Here is a 21,491-nt window from a genome sequence, read left to right as displayed (position 1 = left end):
GAACAAGCCACTGCCCTCTTCAATATGACAGCGCTTCGGGTTCTGAAGAAGAGGACTATCGCCTCCTGTCCTCCATAATCTATTCTCCGGGCTCATTTCCTCTATCCCCAAACCAACAGCTATGTGGCCCCTATCTGCTCGCCCTCTCCACTCTTCTGTACGACACAGGAATTCTATAGGAAGCTGCCTTATACTGATTCGGGCCATTGGTCACTCTAGCTCAGTGTTGTCTTCACTGACTGGCAGCAGCTGCCCAGGATTTCAGACGGGGATGGACCTGGCATCTACTGCATGCTCTACCATGGAGCCATTTGCAGCTGGAAGGATACAGGTTGCCTTTGTAGGAGCTGCTGATGTAGGCACCACTTTCCGTTCGGATCTTCTTCTTATTCTCCTGGCCCGTCTGCCCCACAAACCTCTTCCTTTTGCGATCCCTGGAGAAGAGGAGAGAGAGAGAGACACAAACACAAACACAGTGGGGCCTAGGGTTAAGAACTTAATTCGTTCTGGAGGTCCGTTCTTAACCTGAAACGGTTCTTAACCTGAGGTACCACTTTAGCTAATGGGGCCTCCTGCTGCCGCTGCACAATTTCTGTTCTCATCCTGAAGCAAAGTTCTTAACCTGAGGTACTGTTTCTGGGTCTGTAACCTGAAGCGCCTGTAACGTCTGTAACCCGAGGTACCACTGTAGAGCAAAATGCTCTCCTCAAGGAGATTCGGCTGGCACCCTCATTATACACTTTTATGCGCCAGGAGAAAACATTCCTCTTCAACCAGGCCTTTGGCCAATTGACATCTTTAAATGTGTTTGTGGGGAAGGGACTGTTTGGGGGCGGGAACAGGTTTTATTGGATTGTGTGCTTTTTGTTGTTCTTGTTTTGATTATGTATTTTGTGTTTTCATCCTGTACATTTGTGTTGTGAGCCACCCCGAGATCTACGGATGAACGGTGGTTATACAAATTTAATAAAAAAAATGGACCACCACCTGTTGGTTGAACTGATGGAAAATCTTTTAGGGCAGGAACAGTTAGGCCTGGGGCTCCCTCAAGATGTCGCTGGGACTCCAACTCCCAGCAGCCTCAGCGGGCGTTGGGAGGACAATCATAGCTGTCAACTTTTCCCTTTTCTTGTGAGGAATCCTATTCGGAATAAGGGAATTTCTCTTAAAAAAGGAAAACGTTGACAGCTATGAGGGCAATTGCAACATCTGAAGGGTCTCCTCAACCCTTGCTTTCGGGTCCCACCCCTGTCATTCAAAGGAGTGAACTGCTCACCCCTTTGAAAGAAGAATTTGTACTTGCAAATTAAAAAAAAAAAAGGATTTTTAAAGAAAATAATCTATGAATAATACTAAGAAAAAAGAAGAAGCCACCATCAGTTTGCATTATGGATACACTAACTATCAGTTAACATGCATCTTAAGCTAGGCCCCATTCATGCCATACATTGAAAGCGGGGCAGTACCACTCTTAAACAGTCATGGCTTCCCCCCAAAGAATTGTGGGAGCTGTTTGCTCAGGGTGCCGAGAGGGCCGTCACAATCCTGGCTACAAACGCAAAATGGCACACAAGCAGCTTCAGAGCAACCTAGCAAAGGCTGACTGGAAACCCAGGCTAATGTTTTATGTATCAACAGATGGCCTTGTGTGTTTCCCCCCCAACAGCCCACCAAATTTATTATTCGTAGCTCATTGTGGGAAGTATAAGACGGTGTTTGTTGTTAATCAAGCTTTCACTGAAGTAATAGGTTACCGTTAAAGGTTACCCGCCCATGCCAAACCTTGGAAACCTAATGATGATAAACGATAAAACCATTCAAGGTCATTTGAGAATAGTGGTGATTGTGCGTGCGTGTGCACACACACACATTGTGATGTTCTTGCTGCTAGATAGCACCGACTTCACTGTAGAGATTACCAAATGAGATCTGAGACAAGGTGCGTTGTGGGGGTTCTCCTGCAGCCAGCCAGGCCCTTATCCAGAATACTCCATTACACACACACACACGTACGTTAAAAACCCTGTTTTTCTCCCCCTACCCTCCGAACAGCCAGACGTTTTCCGTAAGCAAGTGGAGTCCTCAAGTAAGCTGTTTTGTCAGGATTTCCCCCAGCTAAAATTTTTATTTCTGAAAATCTTCGAAACCTGCCGATACCATCCAGATGGTGCTGTTTGGGCTACATAATGATCTTACGTAGAATAAGTTTGCTGTACAGCACAGCTCCCACTCCAAGCTGTTTGGTGCCCAGAGTCCCGTTAGAAAATCTAAAGAACTGTTGCGGGCACCACAAAATACCCCACAGAAACTGGAAGTGCTCAGAACCGCCACCGCTCTCCTCCCCACAAATAGGCAGAATACCTACATCTCTCTTTCTCCTCCCCCCCCCCCCCCCCGCTCAAGAGCTAGTATGGTGTAGTGGTTAGAGTGTCGGACTAGGACTCTGGGGGAGCAGGGTTCGAATTCCCACTCAGGCATGAAGCTCACTGGGTGACCTTGGGCCAGTCATCTCTCAGCCTAACCTACCTCACAGGGACATTGTCGTGAGGATAAAATTGGAGGGGGGGGGAGAAGTATGTAGACTACCTTGAGCTCCCCGGAGGAAAGGTGGGATATAAATGAAATAAATAAAAAAGGTAAGACTAAAAAAATCCCCAAACAAACAGGCAAACCTCCATAACCAACCCCTGCAGAACCACATTCAATGTGGGAGGGGGGAGGCTTAAAATATGTGTGCTTGAAGAGATGAAGGAATGTTTCTAGAACGTTCTGGAATGATTGATTTGGTTTTCAGTTGTGGGTGCATTTTCCACCCCAGTCTTCTTCGGTGGTGGCGGGGGAGGACATAAATTCACCATACACAAATTCGGTCCATCAAATATCAATATTAGGAGCCCTCTGTTGACAAAAAATGTTTTTGAACGGTAACATTTCTGCCGCCCTGCCCCACTTACAAAAACAAAACAGAATAGCCAAGCAAACCCCTTTGATTATGAGTCCTACTCACCATTTCAAGAGCTGCTTGCTGTTGCTCATGTTCCGATTCTCGTCTCCCATCAGGTCAAGGACGGCTCCGGAAGCCTGTTGCTCGAACGCCGTGCCTTCCCCACCGATGCACAACCTGGACATTGAGAGGAGGCTGAGGTCAGGAAGTAAAGCCACCAGCTGTACCCCGGGTCAAACCACTCGCCCGTTCTCCTCAAAGCTGTCTGCTCTGACTGCCAGGAGCTCTCTAGGGTCCCAGGTGGAGACAGGTCTCTCCCCATCACCTGGACTCTTTTAACGGGAGAGGGCAGGGGTCGAACCTAGGACTTTCTGCAGCCGAAGAAGGTCTTCTGCTTGGGAGAAGAGCCGCAGCTCTGCAGCAGAACACCTGCTTTGAATGCAGAAGGCCAAGGTTCAATCCTTGGCATCTCCAGGTAAGGACAGGGAAATGCTCCCCTGTCTGAAACCTTGGGCAGCTGCTCCCAGTCTGTGTAGACAACACCAAGTTCAGTATAGAGAGACAGCATCCTGTGAGAACGCAAGCAGAGCAGAGCCCTGCAGGATCAGGCCAATGGCCCATCTAGTCCAGCATCCTATTCTCACACCAGCCAAGCCAGATGCCCAAATAGGAATCTTGACCCCGGGACAAGAGAGGAGGAGGAACACGTTTCTCTATCCCCTTTCCGCATGCTATGCATAATTTGTATTCTTTCGCCTCTTAACTCTCCTGGTCTCTAAGCTAGAAATCCTGCCCTATGTTCTCATGCTTTATCACTGAGCTAGGACCCTTCGGACTGGAGACTACACTAGTGGCTCACAACACCACTTTTTCATATTTTGAGTATCAATGGAAAGATAATTTAATGAAGAATGTAATGCAACAAAGTTAAATAAACCTTGTGGAGCGAAAAGCGTGAATGTATATAGAGTTGTACATATGGTTGATTTGAGTATGTTATTATTGATTATGTATACTCAAGGTATCAGCCGCCTGGGGGGTTTCACTGTTGGGTTTTGGTTGTTGGTAAAAAATAAAAATAAATAAATAAATAAATGGAATGCAACAAAGTTTGTTCAATTACCTGTATTCTATCAAAAGTTATAGCCAAATAACCAGAAAAAGGAAGCACAACTTGCTTACATTGATAATATGCAACAACTTTCCTTCATTTGAATGTAGCCAGTGATCATGGGTGTTTAGAGAGCCGATCAGGTGTTATGAGCCATCAAACCTCGGAAATACACTTTCCCCAAAAGGTTTCCACAATTTTGGCCGCTAGCGTTCTCCCACTGCTGCCACCTACCCTCGTTCGCTCTCAAAGTCCTTCGGCCGGTATGGGATGTAGAACTCTCCTTGCTGCTGTGTCGCCAGCCTCTGCTTCTTCCCGTTGTCCTTTCCATCCAGGGGCTGCTTCCGCTTCCTTCCCACCACGCTGGAGAAAACATCCTGGGTGCGTGTGGAAATGTTAAGAACGGTTAGCAACCCTCGATATTCAGGAAGGTGGGCCAGTTCCACTGGGTACATGGTTCTCTGTGGTTCTGCATTACTCCTAGGGAGGGTGCCATCAGGCCTGTGCTTTCCCCAAGCACACCACCAGGGGCGCCAACTATAGGGGATGAAGGGGCTTCAGCCCCCTCAATATTTTGGGACAGGGGTCCGAGCCCACCCCTCAATATTGAGGGGGCCGCCATCCTACCCCCCGTCTCCAACAGGCGAGTGCTTGTGTGCTGCACAGAAGGCAAACATCACCATCCACGCTTGAGAGGAACACAAACACATCTCCCAGCAGCTTACAAAACTCTCCGTCTGCTATGAACATTTTGAGGACTAGAACCATGATGCTTCTTGATGGGCTGTACTGACCAATTAATGTTTTTGGATTTCTTGTTTTTAAAATTTTACTATAAACTCCCATTGTTTCCTCTAAGGGGTGGGAAAGGATTGTTTTGTCCTGTTAAAATTGAGTTGGTAAAATAATAATAACAATAATTAATTATTTATACCCCACCCATCTGGCTGGGTTTCCCCAGCCACTCTGGGAGGCTCCCAACAAAATATTAAAATACAATAACCTATTAAACAGTAAAAGCTTCCCTAAACAGGGCTGCCTTCAGATGTCTTCTAAAAGTCTGGTAGTTGTTTTTCTCTTTGACATCTGATGGGAGGGCGTTCCACAGGGCAGGTGCCACTACTGAGAAGGCCCTCTGCCTGGTTCCCTGTAACTTGGCTTCTCGCGAGGGAACCGCCAGAAGACCCTCAGCAATGGACCTTCGGGCAGAACGATGGGGGTGGAACCACTCCTTCAGGTATACTGGACCTAGGCCGTTTATACAACAACAACAACAACCCCCACCACCTTTAAAAATAATTTTCAAAAGTCAACGTCAGGTGTAGTCTCTGATTTCCAACCACTGGAGGAGGAGGTGGTGGGACTGTCACCATCTTAAAGTAGCTCTCAGACCCTCGCCATGGTCAGCAGATTAGCGTTAAGGTTCAGAGGTTACGGGATCCAAATTTTCCTACTGTGAAAGTTATTTAAACAATTTATATACTGCTTGACAACAAGCTCAGATCCTGGTGGACATAAGCCATGCATCCAAGCCTTGGGAGACCACTAACAGCAGCTCCCCCAATGACCTCCATGATCTGGCATGGATTTAAGGAATCTGGAGGTCCCTCAGGTGTCCTGGACCAGAGTTGTTAAAGGCCTTGAAAAAGAATGCAAGAACCCTGAACCTGTCCCAGTAGCCTATGGGCCACCAGTGCAGATTTTGGGGCACCAGAGTCACGTGCTGGCAATATGTCTGTCCACACCAGTAGTCCAGCGTTTTGCTCCAGTTGGAGCCTCCAGAACAGGCGTCCAAGGGTAGCTGCAGGCGTCCAAGGGTAGCATTCCAAGGATACGGGTTCCCCAGTCTGTCCTGAAGCCGAGAGGAAGCCCACCAGCCCTGACCGCATCCCTACCTGAATGCGTTCCTCCTCTTCCTCTGGGTCTTGCTCTGCAGTCGCCGGCACAGGAAGACGTTGGACCTTCTCCACCACCAAGGAGAGCCTCTCCTGCTGCTTCCGCTGGTGCCGGTCGATGAGCTGGCGGTCCCGGTTACGTTTGGCCCGCATGATGTCGCTGGCCAGAGTCTTGTTGGTGGCATTGATTTCAAAGATGGTCTAGAAACAGCAGTGGGGGGGGGTGGCGATGTTCGTCAGGGAAAAGCAGAATCGAACCCTGCCCTGGCGCCGGCATGCAGCTCCACCGGGCACGTGCCAGGGCTCCCTTAATGCCAAGAGGCACGGGGTCTGCTGCTAGGGGTCCCTCGCGACACTCACCGCCTTGGAACGGTAACTTTTGATGCTGTCCACGAATTTCAGCCGCTCCATCTCTTCCCCCTCAAAGCGAAGACCTTCGGGGAAGCAAAGCAGGGAGGTAAAGGTTACACCCGTGTGGTGGAGCTGCAGCAGACTAGGAATGGGGCAACTCAGCCAGATGGGTAGGATAATAATAATAATAATAATAATAATAATAATAATAATAATAATAAAAAAAAAAAAAAACAACGTTTATTTATATCCCGCCCTCCCCAGCTGAAGCAGGGCTCAGGGCGGCTAACAACAATAAAATAATACAACATTCTAAAAGCATTTCATTATAAAATTAATTCAAATCAAATTGATGGCAACCATTAGACTAAAGTTCTGTGAAGATTGCCAAAGGAGGGAGTCAGGCTGTGCCGTGGCCAAAGGCCTGGTGGAACAGCTCTGTCTTGCAGGCCCTGCGGAAAGATGTCAAGTCCCACAGGGCCCTAGTCTCTTGTGACAGAGCGTTCCACCAGATCGGAGGAACAGCCGAAAAAGCCCTGGCTCTAGTTGAGGCCAGCCTAACCTCTCTGTGGCCTGGGACCTTCAAGATGTTTAAATAATAAATTTATTATTTTTTGGTAAGCCACTCACTGAACAAGGGGTGGATGCCCAGCAGGCTGAAGTCCATTTCCTTGACCCTCTTAATGGACTCGGGCGATGGAGCAGGCCGCGACTTCAGGTACTGCTTCTGGGCATTGTCAGAGACTCGCCGGAGGCTCTGCAGATCCAGCGAGCGCTCGTGGTCCGTCTGCAGCAGGCTCTCCTCGTCGTCGAGGATGCTCTGGGGGACACGGCCAAAGATGCCATCTGTGTCTGAAAGGGGGGAAAGTGAAGCAGTCAGGGAGCTGTTTCAGGGCCCCTGCCAGAGGAATGGGTGGCTACCATAGAAGGGCCTTATTGGTGGTGGTGCCACAGCTGTGGAATGCTCTTTCCCCAGGTATTCACCTTTTTTTTTACCATCCCAAAATTTTATGCATACATCCTGCTGATTTTGTGTAGCATGCAACCAAAAATGTAATGTGAGGGTCATTCACTAAGTGCAGGAGTCATAAAAAGGAGAAAAATGGTGTATAAAGTTGGGAGGGGAGAGGAAAAGGTTCTCTCTCGCTTTCAAACTACAGTGGTACCTTGGGTTACATATGCTTCAGGTTACAGATGCTTCAGGTTGCAGACTCCACTAACCCAGAAATAGTACCTCGGGTTAAGAACTTTGCTTCAGGATGAGAACAGAAATTGCATGGCGGTGGTGTGGCAGCAGTGGGAGACCCCATTAGCTAAAGTGGTGCTTCAGGTTAAGAACAGTTTCAGGTTAAGAACGGACCTCCAGAACGAATTTAGTACGTAACCAGAGGTACCACTGTACTAGAAACTCAGGGACTTCCAACAAATTTGGGAAGATTCAGGACAGGTAAAAGACAGGTAAACTTCTTCCTGCATAGCTAAAACTCTCTCCCAAAGTGATGGCCACCAACCTTTGAAAGAGCATTGGGCAAATTTGTGGAGGTGAAAACTTTTGATGGCTACTAACCATGAAGGTTAAGGGCAGTAATGCTTCTGAATAGCAGTTGCTGGAACAGCAGGCAAAGAAAGCGCTCTTGTGTTCAGGTCCTGATGCATGCAGACTTTCCTCAGGCATCTGGGTGGCCACTGTGAGAACAGGATTCTGGACTAGATGGGCCACCGACCTGATCCAGCAGGCTTTTGTAACCTCAGGACTAGGTTACCTAAGGGACCACCTCACCCCATATATCCACATCCGGGAACTGCTTTCCTTAGATGGAGCACTGCTGATATCATATGCCCCAGTATTGTTCCCAGTTTGTGTAAAAACAAGGCTTTTAGTGTTGCAGCTCCAGCCCTCTGGAATGTGCTTCCCACAGAAATTAAGAAAGCACCCAACATCACCATATTGAGGAGTCTACTGAAGACGTTTTTGTTTAAAAATGTGACCTAGTCATTTATAAAATATTAATTGCACTGCTGTAAGGATGGTTCTACTGTTTTTAGAATTTGTAGAAGCGCTTTCAATTGTGAGAATTTGCATTTTGTCTTCTTTTAACTGTGTGGTATACTGCTTTGATGGCCTCAGGGGATAAAGAGGTTTATAAACTTGCAAAATGTAACAGAACAAAGGAATAAAACATGCAACACATTGAATGATAGCCCTGTGAGCAATTGCGGCAGCAACCTTTTTTGACCAATCTATTATACTTGCAATAAAGATAAATCAATTCCCAAGGGCACGCCTGCTAATTATTGCCACCTAACGAGGGCAGACCTACCTGTGGGCTTCTCATGAGGATTGGCAAGGACGAGGGGCCGGCCTAGGAAGAGGTGCAAGTCAAAAACATAGGGGGTCTCATCCGGCGCCACCAAGGAGTAAGCCGTACCACTTCTTCCTGCCCGGGCCACTCTGCCTGGAGAGAGCAAAACAGAGAAGATAAATGTTGGATGGAACAAAAGGTTTGTTTAATCTGTCTTCTAAGGTTGAATCTCCAACCAGTGCTGTAAAAAAGAGTGACCATTTGGGCAAAGCTGAACAGCTACAGAGCCACATGGGTTGCAGTCAAAGGGTCCCAGTCTCTATGCAGTTTGACAAGCGCTTCCAGTTCCTGGTTGACAGTAGTGAATGGGGGGTGGAACACTCATAAAACACCATGCAAAGTGTGTGCTTTACTCCCTAAGCTGTAGTTCCTCCCACCTTCTGCACCCAGGCCCCATAGACGCGGGCCTAGATGAACTGACTTAAGGCAGCTTTCACAAGTTAAGCTGCACAAGGTGCCAGACCTCAAGAACTCACCGACACGGTGCAGGAAGAGCTTGGCCTTGGCCGGGAAGCTGTAGTTGATGACGTTGTCCAGGAGAGGGATGTCGATGCCCCGGGCGGCCAAGTCGGTGACGATCAGCACCGAGCACTTGCCATGGATGAACTTGCCTACGTTGATCTTCCGGGCCGTCTGGTCCAGGGAGCTGTAGACATGCGTGCAGTTCACACCCTGGGCTGTCAACAGCTGCAGGGGCATCCGTGAGAGGAAGCAAACTGAAGGTCAGTAAGTAAGGAGAAATCAAAAGTACCACTCGAGTTCCCCAAGTGGGGACTGAATTGGGAATGGAGCTTTAGAACTTCTTCACCCTTTTCTTTTAAAACCCGGCAAGTTTCTAGTCCTCATCGTTTCGAAGAAAATTCATTTTGCTGCTGTGATGTTTTTATTGTAAATGTGTTTTTAATAGATATTTTGCTTGTATACACAATAAGCCTGAAACTTAGGTGGGGGCTATGTTTTGGGGACTGTGCCTAAAGCCAAAATCGTGTGTAGTCAAAACACCTTGGTTTCAATGATGGGTGAGGATTGCCAAAGTCATTTTTCCTGAAACTCTCCATCCCTTTTCTATTCTTTCCTTTTTTTGGCCATGTGCCTAAAGCACATGTGTATAAGTTGTGGGCCTATTGTGTGTACATAAAGAGACAGATAGGTTTAATTTTATTAGTGTTTAATAACTTTTTAATGACTCCCCCCCCCAAGTTTTGACTTGTTTCTATTTTATCTGTAAGCCGCCTTGAGTCTGGGGAAAAGGTGGGAGATAACAACAACAACAACAACAACAACAACAACCTGTCCTTGTCCTGTGTAGACAATCCAACTTTTAAAGGAAACCTTAAAAACATAACCATCAAATATGAAAGGGGTTACGTGGAGACTCAGCCCCATGTCAGTCCTGTTTATTAGAGGATAATATGCCTACCGACCTGAAATCATTAGTAAGGACCTTGCCGACAGCAGCAAAAATGGTGTGAATCGCCATGTGAATGCCGCCAATGACACAAAACTCAAGAAGCCGCATACCTCTTTCAGGTATTCTGTATGATGTTTCGTGGCCACAAAGACAATCGTCTGGTCCTGTGGTCTTACGACTGTCCTCAGCAGGTACAACAGGAGGGCTGGCTTGTCATCAGCACGCACGTGATAGAAAGACAGCTGTGAGGATGATTAGGTGTTTAATTGTCAGCATTGGTGCCTTTCTCCCAGCTTGGAAGGGTCTAGCTCAGTCTTTGCCAGTCTGACACCCTCCCCACAATAAGACATTTTTGACAACTGCAGGGTGACAGATTGGCTGAACCAGGGCTTTTTTTTCCCAGCCAGAACTCACCGAAACTCAGTTCCAGGATCATTGCTATGATAAGAGAACAAGGGAGGCATTCATGGTGAGACTTTTTGCTAGAAAAATTGCCCTGGGACTAACCACTCAAAGTCAACCTAATCTGGTATAAGGCAGCTTTTTATGCCTCCTTGCAACTTGGGATATACAGTGGTACCTCGGGCTAAGTACTTAATTTGTTCCGGAGGTCCGTTCTTAACCTGAAACTGTTCTTAACCTGAAGCACCACTTTAGCTAATGAGGCCTCCTGCTGCCACCGGAGCACGATTTCTGTTCTCATCCTGAAGCAAAGTTCTTAACCCGAGGTACTATTTCTGGGTTAGCGGAGTCTGTAACCTGAAGCGTATGTAACCTGAAGCGTATTTAATCCGAGGTACCACTGTAGTTAGATACACACACATGGGCTGCTACCCCTGCTCACCAACCCCTACCACAGCAGCCAACGTTTCCCTTTTTTTAAAGGGAAATTCCCTTATTCCAAATAGTATTCCTCGCAAGAAAAGGTAAAAGTTGACAGCTATGACCCCCAATTACTCACTGCTTGTCAGCCCCCCACCCTGCCCCATTACATTCCCCCCAAACCTACCATCTCCTCACAGCTACTTCAAGCCCCTGTATTATCTTCTGTGCTCCTCCATCCCTGCTTTCTTCAGACCTCCACTGTTATTTAAAGCCACCATTTTAAAACCTCATTTGTTCCCTACACACACACATGCAAACACCAAACTCAGGGATGAAAACTGGCATTTTTTACAAGTGCCAGAAAAGAATAATAATGATCTGTCAGTACAGCAAAGCCTGCATTTTTTGAAATCCCTGCCCATTGATACTGGGCAGACGCACAAAAATATAGCTTCCTCTCTATCCTCCATTCAGACAAGGGAGGAGCAATATTAAGGGCACACTCCAGCCAAGCAAATAATACCTGAGAGAGCTGTCAAGGCCGGCAGTTGGTCACTGAGGCAGAGGTTCCCCAGCCCTGAGTTAGCAGAACTGCCAAGCTGGCTCAAGCAGACTAGAGGAGCAGCAACAGGGAAGCCATACAAACGGCCACGTGTGCTGCGTTACCCAATTTCGGCAGATCCCAATGCCAAACTCCTCCCCCCTTCCCCAAACTGCCCCTTCCAAGATATCCATACAGTGGTGCCCCGCAAGACGAATGCCTCGCAAGACGGAAAACCCGCTAGACGAAAGGGTTTTCCGTTTTGGAGGTGCTTCGCAAAACGAATTTCCCTATGGGCTTGCTTCGCAAGACGAAAATGTATTGCGAGTTCCTGCGGGTTTTCCCCCCTCCCCCCTTTTTCTAAGCCGCTAAGCCGCTTATCAGCTGATCCGCTAAGCCGCTTATCAGCTGATCCGCTAAGCCGCTTATCAGCTGATCCGCTAAGTCGCTAAGCCGCTTATCAGCTGATCCGCTAAGCCGCTTAACAGCTGATCCGCTAAGCCCCTAAGCCGCTAATAGCGCTAATCCGCTAATGGGCTTCCTTCGCAAGACGAAAAAACCACAAGACGAAGAGACTCGCGGATCGGATTATTTTCGTCTTGCAAGGCACCACTGTACTTCCTGGTTACCTTGAGCTGCTCGCTCAGCTTGGATTCCACATCCAATCGGATCAACACCGGCTCTGTAAGACCTGTAGAAAGGAAAGGCAGAGGGGAAAGAATATGAAGCTACATCTCACTCTGGATTTTCCAGGTGTTCTCAGCAGGGTGGATTTGTTTTAAATCAAATCAATTTACGTCACGATTTAAATGACTAGTCAGTAAGACTTGATTTAAATCACTTTTTTTTTTACAGAAAGACTCATTCTTGCTGGTATAATTTTAATATTTACAACCAGACAAAAAGGTTTCATTTTTGGAATAATAAATTTTCAGAGTAGTTTTTACAGTTATACCAGAAATTACTGATTTGGTTATACTATTAGAAATACATAGACCGATAATTATGAAATTATTGTGAGGTTTAATAAGTTAACTGTTTATATTTGGACAAGTTTTCTGCTCTACTTTATTGGAAGGAGAAAAATAATAATTTCCTTAATAACAATTTAAACAATTTATTTAACTAAAGCAATAACATTATAGCAAATGTATCCATGTTTATTAACTGATGTAGTTAAACTTTTTTTTAAAAAAACAACAATACCAGACTGTGTTTTAGCACACATGAAAATCTTAAAACAAACCCTTGTTTCCTGATGAATAGCCTTTGGACTATAATGCAACTTAAATAGAAATCTATCTTTAGAAAGATTTTTCCTCCCAAAGCATTTTTTTTAAAAAAATCTGATTTAAATTTTAAAAAATCTGATTTAAATAAAAAAGAATCTGCTTTTTAAATTTTTAATTATTGATTTTTATCCACCCTGGCTACATCTCACTGTGGAATGAGGATAAAGGTATTTTCCAGATGCTCTTAGCAATCTAGATCAATGGGACCGGGGGATTTATTTAAAAGGACTCTATGACCACTAAAAACAGTCATGAATCCCAGGAAATGCTGCTTGCTAAGGGTGCAAAGAGACCTCCCCTATTCCCATCACAGAGCTACGGTTCCCAGAGTGGTTTCACGGTCAATCCCTCTCTCTGGGAAACTGTGAGATTGGGCCTCTGGTACGCAAAGGCAGCCCCCGAGACCAGGTCTGTCTCCTTACCAGCTCGAGCAAACTCCACGAGAAGTTTTGGCAGGGTGGCAGAGAAGAGAACGGTCTGGCGGTTCTCAGGCAGCCTCGAGATGATCTCCTGCAGCTGCTCTGCAAAGCCCATTTCAAAGAGCCTGGCAAGGTAAGTGGGAAAAGGCGTTTTGAGGAGACACAGAAAGCAAACAGGAGAAGAACAAGCGGCAGGGCAGAGGATCTGAAAAAATATGCAACAAGATTCAGCCAAGCAAATGCCTGGCTTACAGATGTGGTACAGCCCTCTCCATGTACGTGGTACAGCCCCCTCCCCAGGACTGTAGCACTTCAGAGCACCCACAGGGAATCCTTTTTATTTTTTTAAACAAAGTGTTCTTCTGTTACCTATTTTGTAAAGTTGTTTGCTATGTGTTTATTGATCAAAGTATTTCTACATCTTCCACTCACAAACCACCAGAGCAGTTTACAGCAACATTAAAACAGATTTTTTTTGGGGGGGGAGGGGGGTTCTTAGAATTCCAGAGTGGCGCCACCGTAGAAGAAGTTTCTGGTTTCCTATACAAAGATGGTTGAAGAACAGGGACAGGGTTGGGATGCGAAGCTGTAAGAATATCTTGCAAACCGAAGTTTCATTTTTAAAAAGCCACACACTATGGAAGGAATTCCACGGCAACACATACATCTCACAAAGACAAAAGGTACTTCATTAAAAAGAAAACCTATATAGTTTTAAAGGGTAAAAGGTAAAGGTAAAGGTACCCCTGACCATTCTGTCCAGTAGTGGACAACTCTGGGGTTGCGGCGCTCATCTTGCTCTATAGGCCGAGGGAGCCGGCATTTGTCTGTAGACAGCTTCTGGGTCATGTGGCCAGCATGACTAAGCCGCTTCTCGCGAACCAGAGCAGCGCACAGAAATGCTGTTTACCTTCCCGCCGGAGCGGTACCTATTTATCAACTTGCACTTTGACATGCTTTTGAACTGCTAGGTTGGCAGGAGCAGGGACCGAGCAACGGGAGCTCACCCCGTCGTGGGGATTCAAACCGCCGACCTTCTGATTGGCAAGTCCTAGGCTCTGTGGTTTAGACCAAGCATCCCAGTTTTAAAGGGTAGCCTTCATCAAATCTACAGATATTTTGGACTACAAGTCCCATCAACCCCAGCCAGCTAATCTTGGAATTTGAATGGTTTTGGCTCAGAAGTTCCTTTTCCACATGGAGTACACACACCACCAAGAATTCACAACTGAAAAAAGCCAAAACTGTCACCAGGCTTCTCTTCCCTAAATGGAAGAACCAAGCAACACTGCTCAGAGGCAGGACATCTGCTTTGCATACAGAAAGTCCCAGGTTCAATCCCCGTCATTTCCAGGCAGGACTAGAAGAAATCCTTCTCTGAAATTCTTGATAGCTCAGTCGGTAGAGTGTGAGACTCTTAATCCCAGGCCTGTAAGGTCTAGCCTCACGTTGGGCAAAAAGCTTCCAAGGGGTTGGGCTAGATGACCCTCGTGGTCCCTTCCAACTCTACAAATCCAGGAGAGCTGCTGCCAGTCAGTGTGGAGAATATTGAGCTAGATGGACCAGGAGGCTGACTCAGCATAAGGGAAGGGAAGTTCAGTGGTTAGAGCATCTGCCTTGCATGCAGAGGATCCCTAGTTCTATGCCCAATTGCATCTCCAGGTAAAACTGGGAAAGATTACCTGTCCAAAATCCTGGACAGCCACTGCCAATCAGAGTAGACAATATTGACCCTGATGGATCGAAGGCCTGCCTCAGCAGAAGCTGGATTCCTATGTTCCCGTTTCCGAATGCTGTGGCCTGATCTCCTGCCTGGGAAAATAGGCGCTCTCCCAAGGGGCCAGGAACTCACCTGTCTGCTTCGTCAAAGACCACGTATTCCACACTCTGCAGCTTGAGCTTCATCTCTATGGCCACGTGCATCAGCCGGCCAGGAGTTGCAATGATTCTGTGGGAGGCAAGCAAAGGACACAGTGGCTGCAGGGTTTTCTTACAAGTTCAGAAAGAATACTGCATTGTACCTGTGCGAGCCCAGCAGATCGAAATGGGCATATACACACCTTGTTATGGAAGAGGCATCAGGATGAATGCAAGGGGCACCCAGGAAGCCTGTTAAAATGAGCCCCTTGTTTCCTAGTCACCGGCCCAAGTTTTTAGACTTACACAAGGCTTTTTTGCTTTAAAAAATGTTTAGGGGTACTCTCATTTTGACTCAAGAAAATCACCATTTTATAGTTGAAACTGGGAAAAATAAATACAGTAAATGGACAAAAGCACGAAGCTTCGCAAAATGTTTAGGGGTATGCGTCCCCCCAGAAAAAAAATCACTGGACTTACATATCAGGGTTTTCATGCAGAGCTGCAAACTGGTCTTCCATCCTGGAGGAGAGGAGAGGCAGAAGGCAAATTTAGTTTTAGAGAAAGCAGGAAAACCTCCCCGCCTCCCCTTTGTGCCTAACTTTGACTGCCGCGCTCAGATCTTACGTCACATCTTTTTTTAAAAAATAAATTTTTATTACATATAACAATAGGAATGTTAGAAAGGACAATGGCTTGCCTGCTTAACATCATATGGTCCACAACTTCAGAAACAAAATGTATTGCTTCAACGGCACTTTTAAGCATCAAAGCAGGATATTTATTTTTATTTATTTAGATTTCCTTGTCAGCAATCAACTTTATGGAAGGCTCATTCCCTGGAAAGGCAGGGGGATGAGTTACAATGCTGAATCAGATGGACCTCAAGGCCACAGTCACACCAAAAGTTTAAAGTAAATGATACTACTTTAAACAGTTGTTACTCCTCGCCCCCAAGGATTCTGGGAGTTGTAAGTTTGCTCAGGCCAAGAGTTGTTAGGAAACCCTTATTCCCCTTCCCAGAGCTACAATTCGCAGAATGGTTTGACAATCAATCCTTCTTCTCTGGAAACTGTAGCTCTGTGTTAGGGAATAGGCAACCTCTTAACTACTCAGACCCATTACGAACTACAGTTCCCAGGATTCCTTGGGGGAAGCCGTGAATGTTTCAAGTGGCATTATAGTGCTTCAAACATATCTTGTGAATGTGGCCTTAGTTCTTCAACAATGTGACTTCCTGTGAGGCCTAAACATGGGGCAGGTCAAAAATCTCTCCATGTGTTTTTTAATGTCAGACTTACTTGTCTCCTCCAAGGATCAGGGCCGTTTTCAGGCCTGTGTATCGGCCAAGCTGTAGTGGAAAGTGGGGGAAGAGTGAAAAAACAAACAAAAACCAGTCAAAAACTTGCATTTGGTCCCAAGATATCCTTCCAGCTATCTAATAACCAAAAGAAAGCCAGGGGCTTGATGAGCCTCATGCTTGAACAAGCCCACCTTCACTTGACCCCAAGCCCTGCTAAACTCGCAACAAAATCCTGTGGCGGTATGTTCCTCTGGTCAACTGCACATTGTCCATCGATCTCTGCAGCCTCAGAGAGCTTCAGCGGCTGCATCCAGACATCAGGCTTATAGCGTTCATTTTGCTGGTTATACTGCAAGAACATCTCCCCTGTCTTCTAACCCTTTTGCACTGCCGCACCTGCTGAGTTATAGAACTGCGGCTTTTCAATTAATATACCGCCACGTAGTGCGGTTTAAACAACGAAGACCCTCATATGCTGGGATAACTGCTCCAATTTTTTTTTTTAATGAAACTGCAACTCGAAAAAACTCCCACAATTTCTCAAGCGAACAGGGTTGCAAGCAGATTTCCCCCCCCTGGGAAACAGCACGGATATGAACATTCATTTTACATTGGTATTATTATTATTTATTAAATTTCTATACCACTCTTCATCCGAGGATCCCAGGGCAGTTAACAATATAAAAACGCAAAAATAAATAGCACAGTAACAAACAAAAACAACAACCCCAAAAACCACTATTTAAAAGGCCATACATTGGCTTATTAACCAAAGGCCTGGGAGAAGTGGAATGTTTTTGCCTGGTGCGTACCTATATGTGGGAATTAACAAGTAAGGAAACGTGGGGGAAATGGAATAAAGCACTGCCTAAATACAGCTAGCACAAAGGCTTCTATGTGACCAAAACTGTTTCTGCCACTCTTGAGTCCCATCTTAACCACATCAAGCAACACAAAGGCTAATAATATATTGACAATATTCATATAACACTATCAAACTGTTTCAAAATTCATAAACAGAAGACATGTAATATGTGCAGGGAGTCACAAACAAAAGAAGAGTCACGTAACTATTCCATAAGCAGAACGATTTAAAGGCTTTAAAGCAGCCTTTCTCAACCTGCGGGTCCCCAGACGTTGTTGGACTACAACTCCCATCATCCCTAACTAGTAAGGCCAGAGCTCAGGGAGTTGTAGATGATGGGAGTTGTAGTCCAACAACATCTGGGGACCCACAGGTTGAGAACCGCTGCTTTAAAGACCCTTTAGTCTTTAAAGTCCCAGCCTTCCCTCCACCCATCTTTGGCTTACCTCCTTGGTGAACTTGAGGGTCTGCAAGGCAAGCTCTCTAGTCGGAGAGAGGATAAGAGCCCGTGCCCCCGTCTTGGCACTGTGCACCTTCAGCTTCTCAAACATGGGGATGAGGAAACAGGCCGTCTTTCCGCTGCCCGTCCTCGCCATCGCCACCACATCCTTGCCGTCCAGGATCACGGGGATGGTCTGCAAAACAAAGCTGATTCAGAGTGGAGGCAGGGGAAGTCAAACGACAGCAGCAAACCTGAAGTCAGGGACTATGCGAACTCATCCAAGAGGATGAGGAATCTCCTCACAACTCTCAGAACCCTTAACTACAATGTAGAGTTAGGATGAGGCCTAGGAAACACACAACGAAGTTTACATGCAAAATGTCATGAAGATGATGATGAAAAAACAACTTGATTGTCCACATATTGCAGATTTTGGGGTGAGGGGAAGGAGGCTAGACAGAGAGAGAGAGATCTGAATAAAATTTCATAATATTGTAGAGTTGGAAGGTGGAACAGGCTTTCTTTTACTCCTGCTCCATAGGACTCGTACCAATGAGGTCATGTTGTAAGAAAGGAGATTCCAACCAACAACAACAACAACATTTTATTTATATGCCGCCGCCCCCCCAGCCGAAGCCGGGCTCAGAGAAGCTAACAACAATAAAAGTAACACAGCATTCTAAAATCAATTCAAAATCAAATTAATGGCAACCATTGGGCTAGAGTTCTATGAGGATTACCAAAGGAGGGAGTCAGGCTGTGCCTTGGCCAAAGGCCTGGTGGAACAGCTCTGTCTTGCAGGCCCTGTGGAAAGATGTCAAGGCCCCCAGGGCCCTAGTCTCTTGTGACAGAGCGTTCCACCAGATCGGGGCCACAGCCGAAAAAGCCCTGGCTCTGGCTGAGGCCAGCCTAACGTCCCTGTGGCCTGGGACCTCCAATATATTTTTATTTGAAGGCCGTAAGGTCTTCCGTGGGACATACCAGGAGAGGCAGTCCCGTAGGTACGAGGGTCCTGATCCTGTACTCCACCGGGAGCCAGTACAGCTGGTATAGCACTGGGTGAATATGATCCTGCAGTGAAGACCCCGTAAGAAGTCTCGCTGCGGCATTCTGCATCTGCTGGAGTTTCTGGGTCAGTCTCAAGGGCAGCCCCATGCAGAGTGAGTTACAATAAGCATCTGCTTAGCTTGGCGGAGGTGAAAAAATGCTGCCTTTGTTGTAGCTGCAATCTGCGCCTCCATGGAAAGGGAGGTGTCGAATATTTATACCCCGCCCATCTGGCTGGGTTGCCCCTAAACATCAGGAAGAACTTTCTGACACTAATAGCTCTTTGACAGCGGAACAGCCTCCCTTGGAAAGTAGTGGACTCTCCTTCATTTTTAAACAGAGGTTGGATAGCCATTTATCACAGATGCTTTAGTTGACATTCCTGCATTGTAGGGGGTTGGGAGTAGATGACCCTTGGGGACCTTTCATAAAATCGTAGAATTGTAGCGTTGGAAGGGACCCTGAGGGTCATCTAGTCCAACCCCCTGAAATGCACGAACAGAATATTTCTAAAGCAAAAATGAAGAGACTGGCTTAGATGGACCCTTGATTTCCAATCCAGCAGGACATTTCTTGGGTCCTCACCTTCCTCTGGATGGGAGTTGGTATTTTGTACCCTTTCTTCATGATCCCTTTGAACACAGGGTAGCCCAGACCTAAGGGAGAAAACAGTTAATTGAAATTCACCATTATTTTCAAATCTGGAGCGCAGGGCAGGGAGGACGCTGGACCAGATGGGCCCTTGGCCTGATCCAGAAACCTACTGCCCATGACCCGTACAAAAACCTTATAATGCAATCTCTTATCTGCATCTATAGCATGCCTTGCCAAGTAATATTTCTGAATATGGCTCACTGGAGGTGAACACCCCAAAAGAATCTGGTGTACACATTTGCCTCTGGCATTTGGGCATAGCCTTTGATCACTATCCGCAAGACCCCATAGAATCGGATGCTCCAATCATCAGGTGAGCACTGAGTAGCTGATAATCAGCTACAGAGATTAGATATAGTGTTTTCAGCTAATCGGAACTAAAACTATTCAGTTTTTAAATGAACATTTTCAGCAGTGCCGAGAACTGCTTACCTAATTTCGGTGCATTTCAGCAAATGATTTCTCATTCACTAGCATTGCCCTTCATTTGCCTTCGCTTTCAACAGCCCTCAAAGCAAAATAATTATAAAGAACCGAATTAATTAACATTAGTGTTGAGGCAAAATCCCTTCCTCGCTGCATCGCCACAACTGCATTTGTTTTATTTTGAAATCTTTAAGATAATATTTTAGTTTTCCGTTATATTGCTTTGACTGTATATTTTATATTTGACTTTCTTAAGATTGTTTTGTTTATGTTTTATTTATTTAATATGCTGTAAACAGCTTTGAGATTTTTCTTAAAAATGTAAAGTGGCATAGAAATTAAATCAATAAATAGGCCAACCCACCTAGGAGAGTGGAGGGCACTTTGCTGTAGGCTGCCACAAACCTTGTTCTGGCCCCTGCAAGCATACAAGAACAGCCAATTTTGTAACATTAAAAAAGCTCTCCCTCACTCACCCATGGATTGAAAGCCTCCTGATTTCTTCTTTTTCTTGTTCTGGGCCCGAACCATTTCCTGGGTGTCTAGCTCGACATCAGAAGTGCAATCCGCTGCCGGAAAGGATGGAACTGGCATCTCATAGTCCTTTGAACCACACCAAAAAAAGAAAGAACGAGTGTTTGAATACAGAGCAGCAACAAGAAGAACCAACCCTGAGTGGGCTATAAGTCAGTGTTTTCTCTACCCTTTATTATCCTCACAACAACCCTGAGAGGTGGCTGTTGTTGTTGTTGAGTCATTTAGTCACATCTGACTCTTCGTGACCCCATGGACCAGAGCACGCCAGGCACTCCTGTCTTCCACTGCCTCTGGCAGTTTGGTCAAACTCATGTTCGTAGCTTCGAGAACACTGTCCAACCATCTCGTCCTCTGTCGTCCTCTTCTCCTTGTGCCCTCCATCTTTCCCAACATAAGGGTCTTTTCCAGGGAGTCTTCTCTTCTCATGAGGTGGCCAGAGTATTGGAGCCTCAGCTTCAGGATCTGTCCTTCCAGTGAGCACTCAGGGCTGGTAGGTTAGGCTGAAGAGCTGTTTTCTTTGTTTTGGGCAAAGGGTTGCTTTGCCATTTTCTTACCATTCATGTCCCAACTTCTCCTCCAAGGATGGCTCTACCTCACCTCATTTCATCCTTACAACAACCCAGCGAGGCAGGCTAGGCTGAGTGGGGATTTGAACCCTGCCCTACCAGGTCCTAGTCCGACAAGCCACTATACAGTAGTACCTCGGGTTAAGAACTTAATTCGTTCCGGAGGTTCCCTTCTTAACCTGAAACTGTTCTTAACCTGAAGCACCACTTTAGCTAATGGGGCCTCCTGCTACCGCTGCGCTGCCACTGCACGATTTCTGTTCTCATCCTGAAGCAAAGTTCTTAACCCGAGGTTCTATTTCTGGGTTAGCGAAATCTGTAACCTGAAGCGTATTTAACCTGAAGCGTATGTAACCCGAGGTACTACTATACTGGCCCCAGGTTCCCGATCCTTGCCTAAAGCCCGGCACTTGTGAAGGGAGGGGGTCTCCCACCGACCTGCTGCTCGTCCAAGTCCCGATCCTTGCACCGCCGCTGCCTTTTCCTCCGCCGCCCCGTGGCCTGGGCAGGAGCCATGGCAGAAGCGCCGCAAACAATCTCCCGGCCGAAGAAGTCACTCCGGATCCAGGAAGGCAGGGAGCCACGTGCGTCGAATGGGCGGGGCCCCGGTGATCGGAGGCGGGACATCCATTAAGCCCCGCC

At 46.5% G+C, this 21,491-nt stretch overlaps 1 protein-coding gene across 1 annotated transcript in view; it reads right to left on the bottom strand.

Moving 5' to 3' along the window:
- DDX54 (DEAD-box helicase 54) overlaps positions 1-21,491 on the bottom strand; it is a 23,161-nt gene extending 1,670 nt beyond the window's left edge. The window contains exons 1-18 of the mRNA XM_081841784.1: positions 21,288-21,491; positions 20,223-20,349; positions 19,252-19,322; positions 17,624-17,812; positions 16,311-16,360; positions 15,490-15,531; positions 15,005-15,100; positions 13,156-13,277; positions 12,071-12,132; positions 10,186-10,317; positions 9,141-9,351; positions 8,623-8,757; positions 6,932-7,153; positions 6,311-6,384; positions 5,951-6,151; positions 4,290-4,432; positions 3,008-3,121; positions 330-434 (exon numbers count right to left, since the gene is read on the bottom strand). Coding sequence (XP_081697910.1) covers positions 330-434; positions 3,008-3,121; positions 4,290-4,432; positions 5,951-6,151; positions 6,311-6,384; positions 6,932-7,153; positions 8,623-8,757; positions 9,141-9,351; positions 10,186-10,317; positions 12,071-12,132; positions 13,156-13,277; positions 15,005-15,100; positions 15,490-15,531; positions 16,311-16,360; positions 17,624-17,812; positions 19,252-19,322; positions 20,223-20,349; positions 21,288-21,476 — 2,285 coding nt within the window. The 5' untranslated portion in view covers positions 21,477-21,491. The remainder of the gene's footprint in view (positions 1-329; positions 435-3,007; positions 3,122-4,289; positions 4,433-5,950; positions 6,152-6,310; positions 6,385-6,931; positions 7,154-8,622; positions 8,758-9,140; positions 9,352-10,185; positions 10,318-12,070; positions 12,133-13,155; positions 13,278-15,004; positions 15,101-15,489; positions 15,532-16,310; positions 16,361-17,623; positions 17,813-19,251; positions 19,323-20,222; positions 20,350-21,287) is intronic.

This window comes from Podarcis erhardii, assembly GCF_964252035.2.
Source record: "Podarcis erhardii genome assembly, chromosome: 15".
NCBI lineage: Eukaryota > Metazoa > Chordata > Lepidosauria > Squamata > Lacertidae > Podarcis > Podarcis erhardii.
This window is presented reverse-complemented; position numbering and strand designations above follow the sequence as displayed.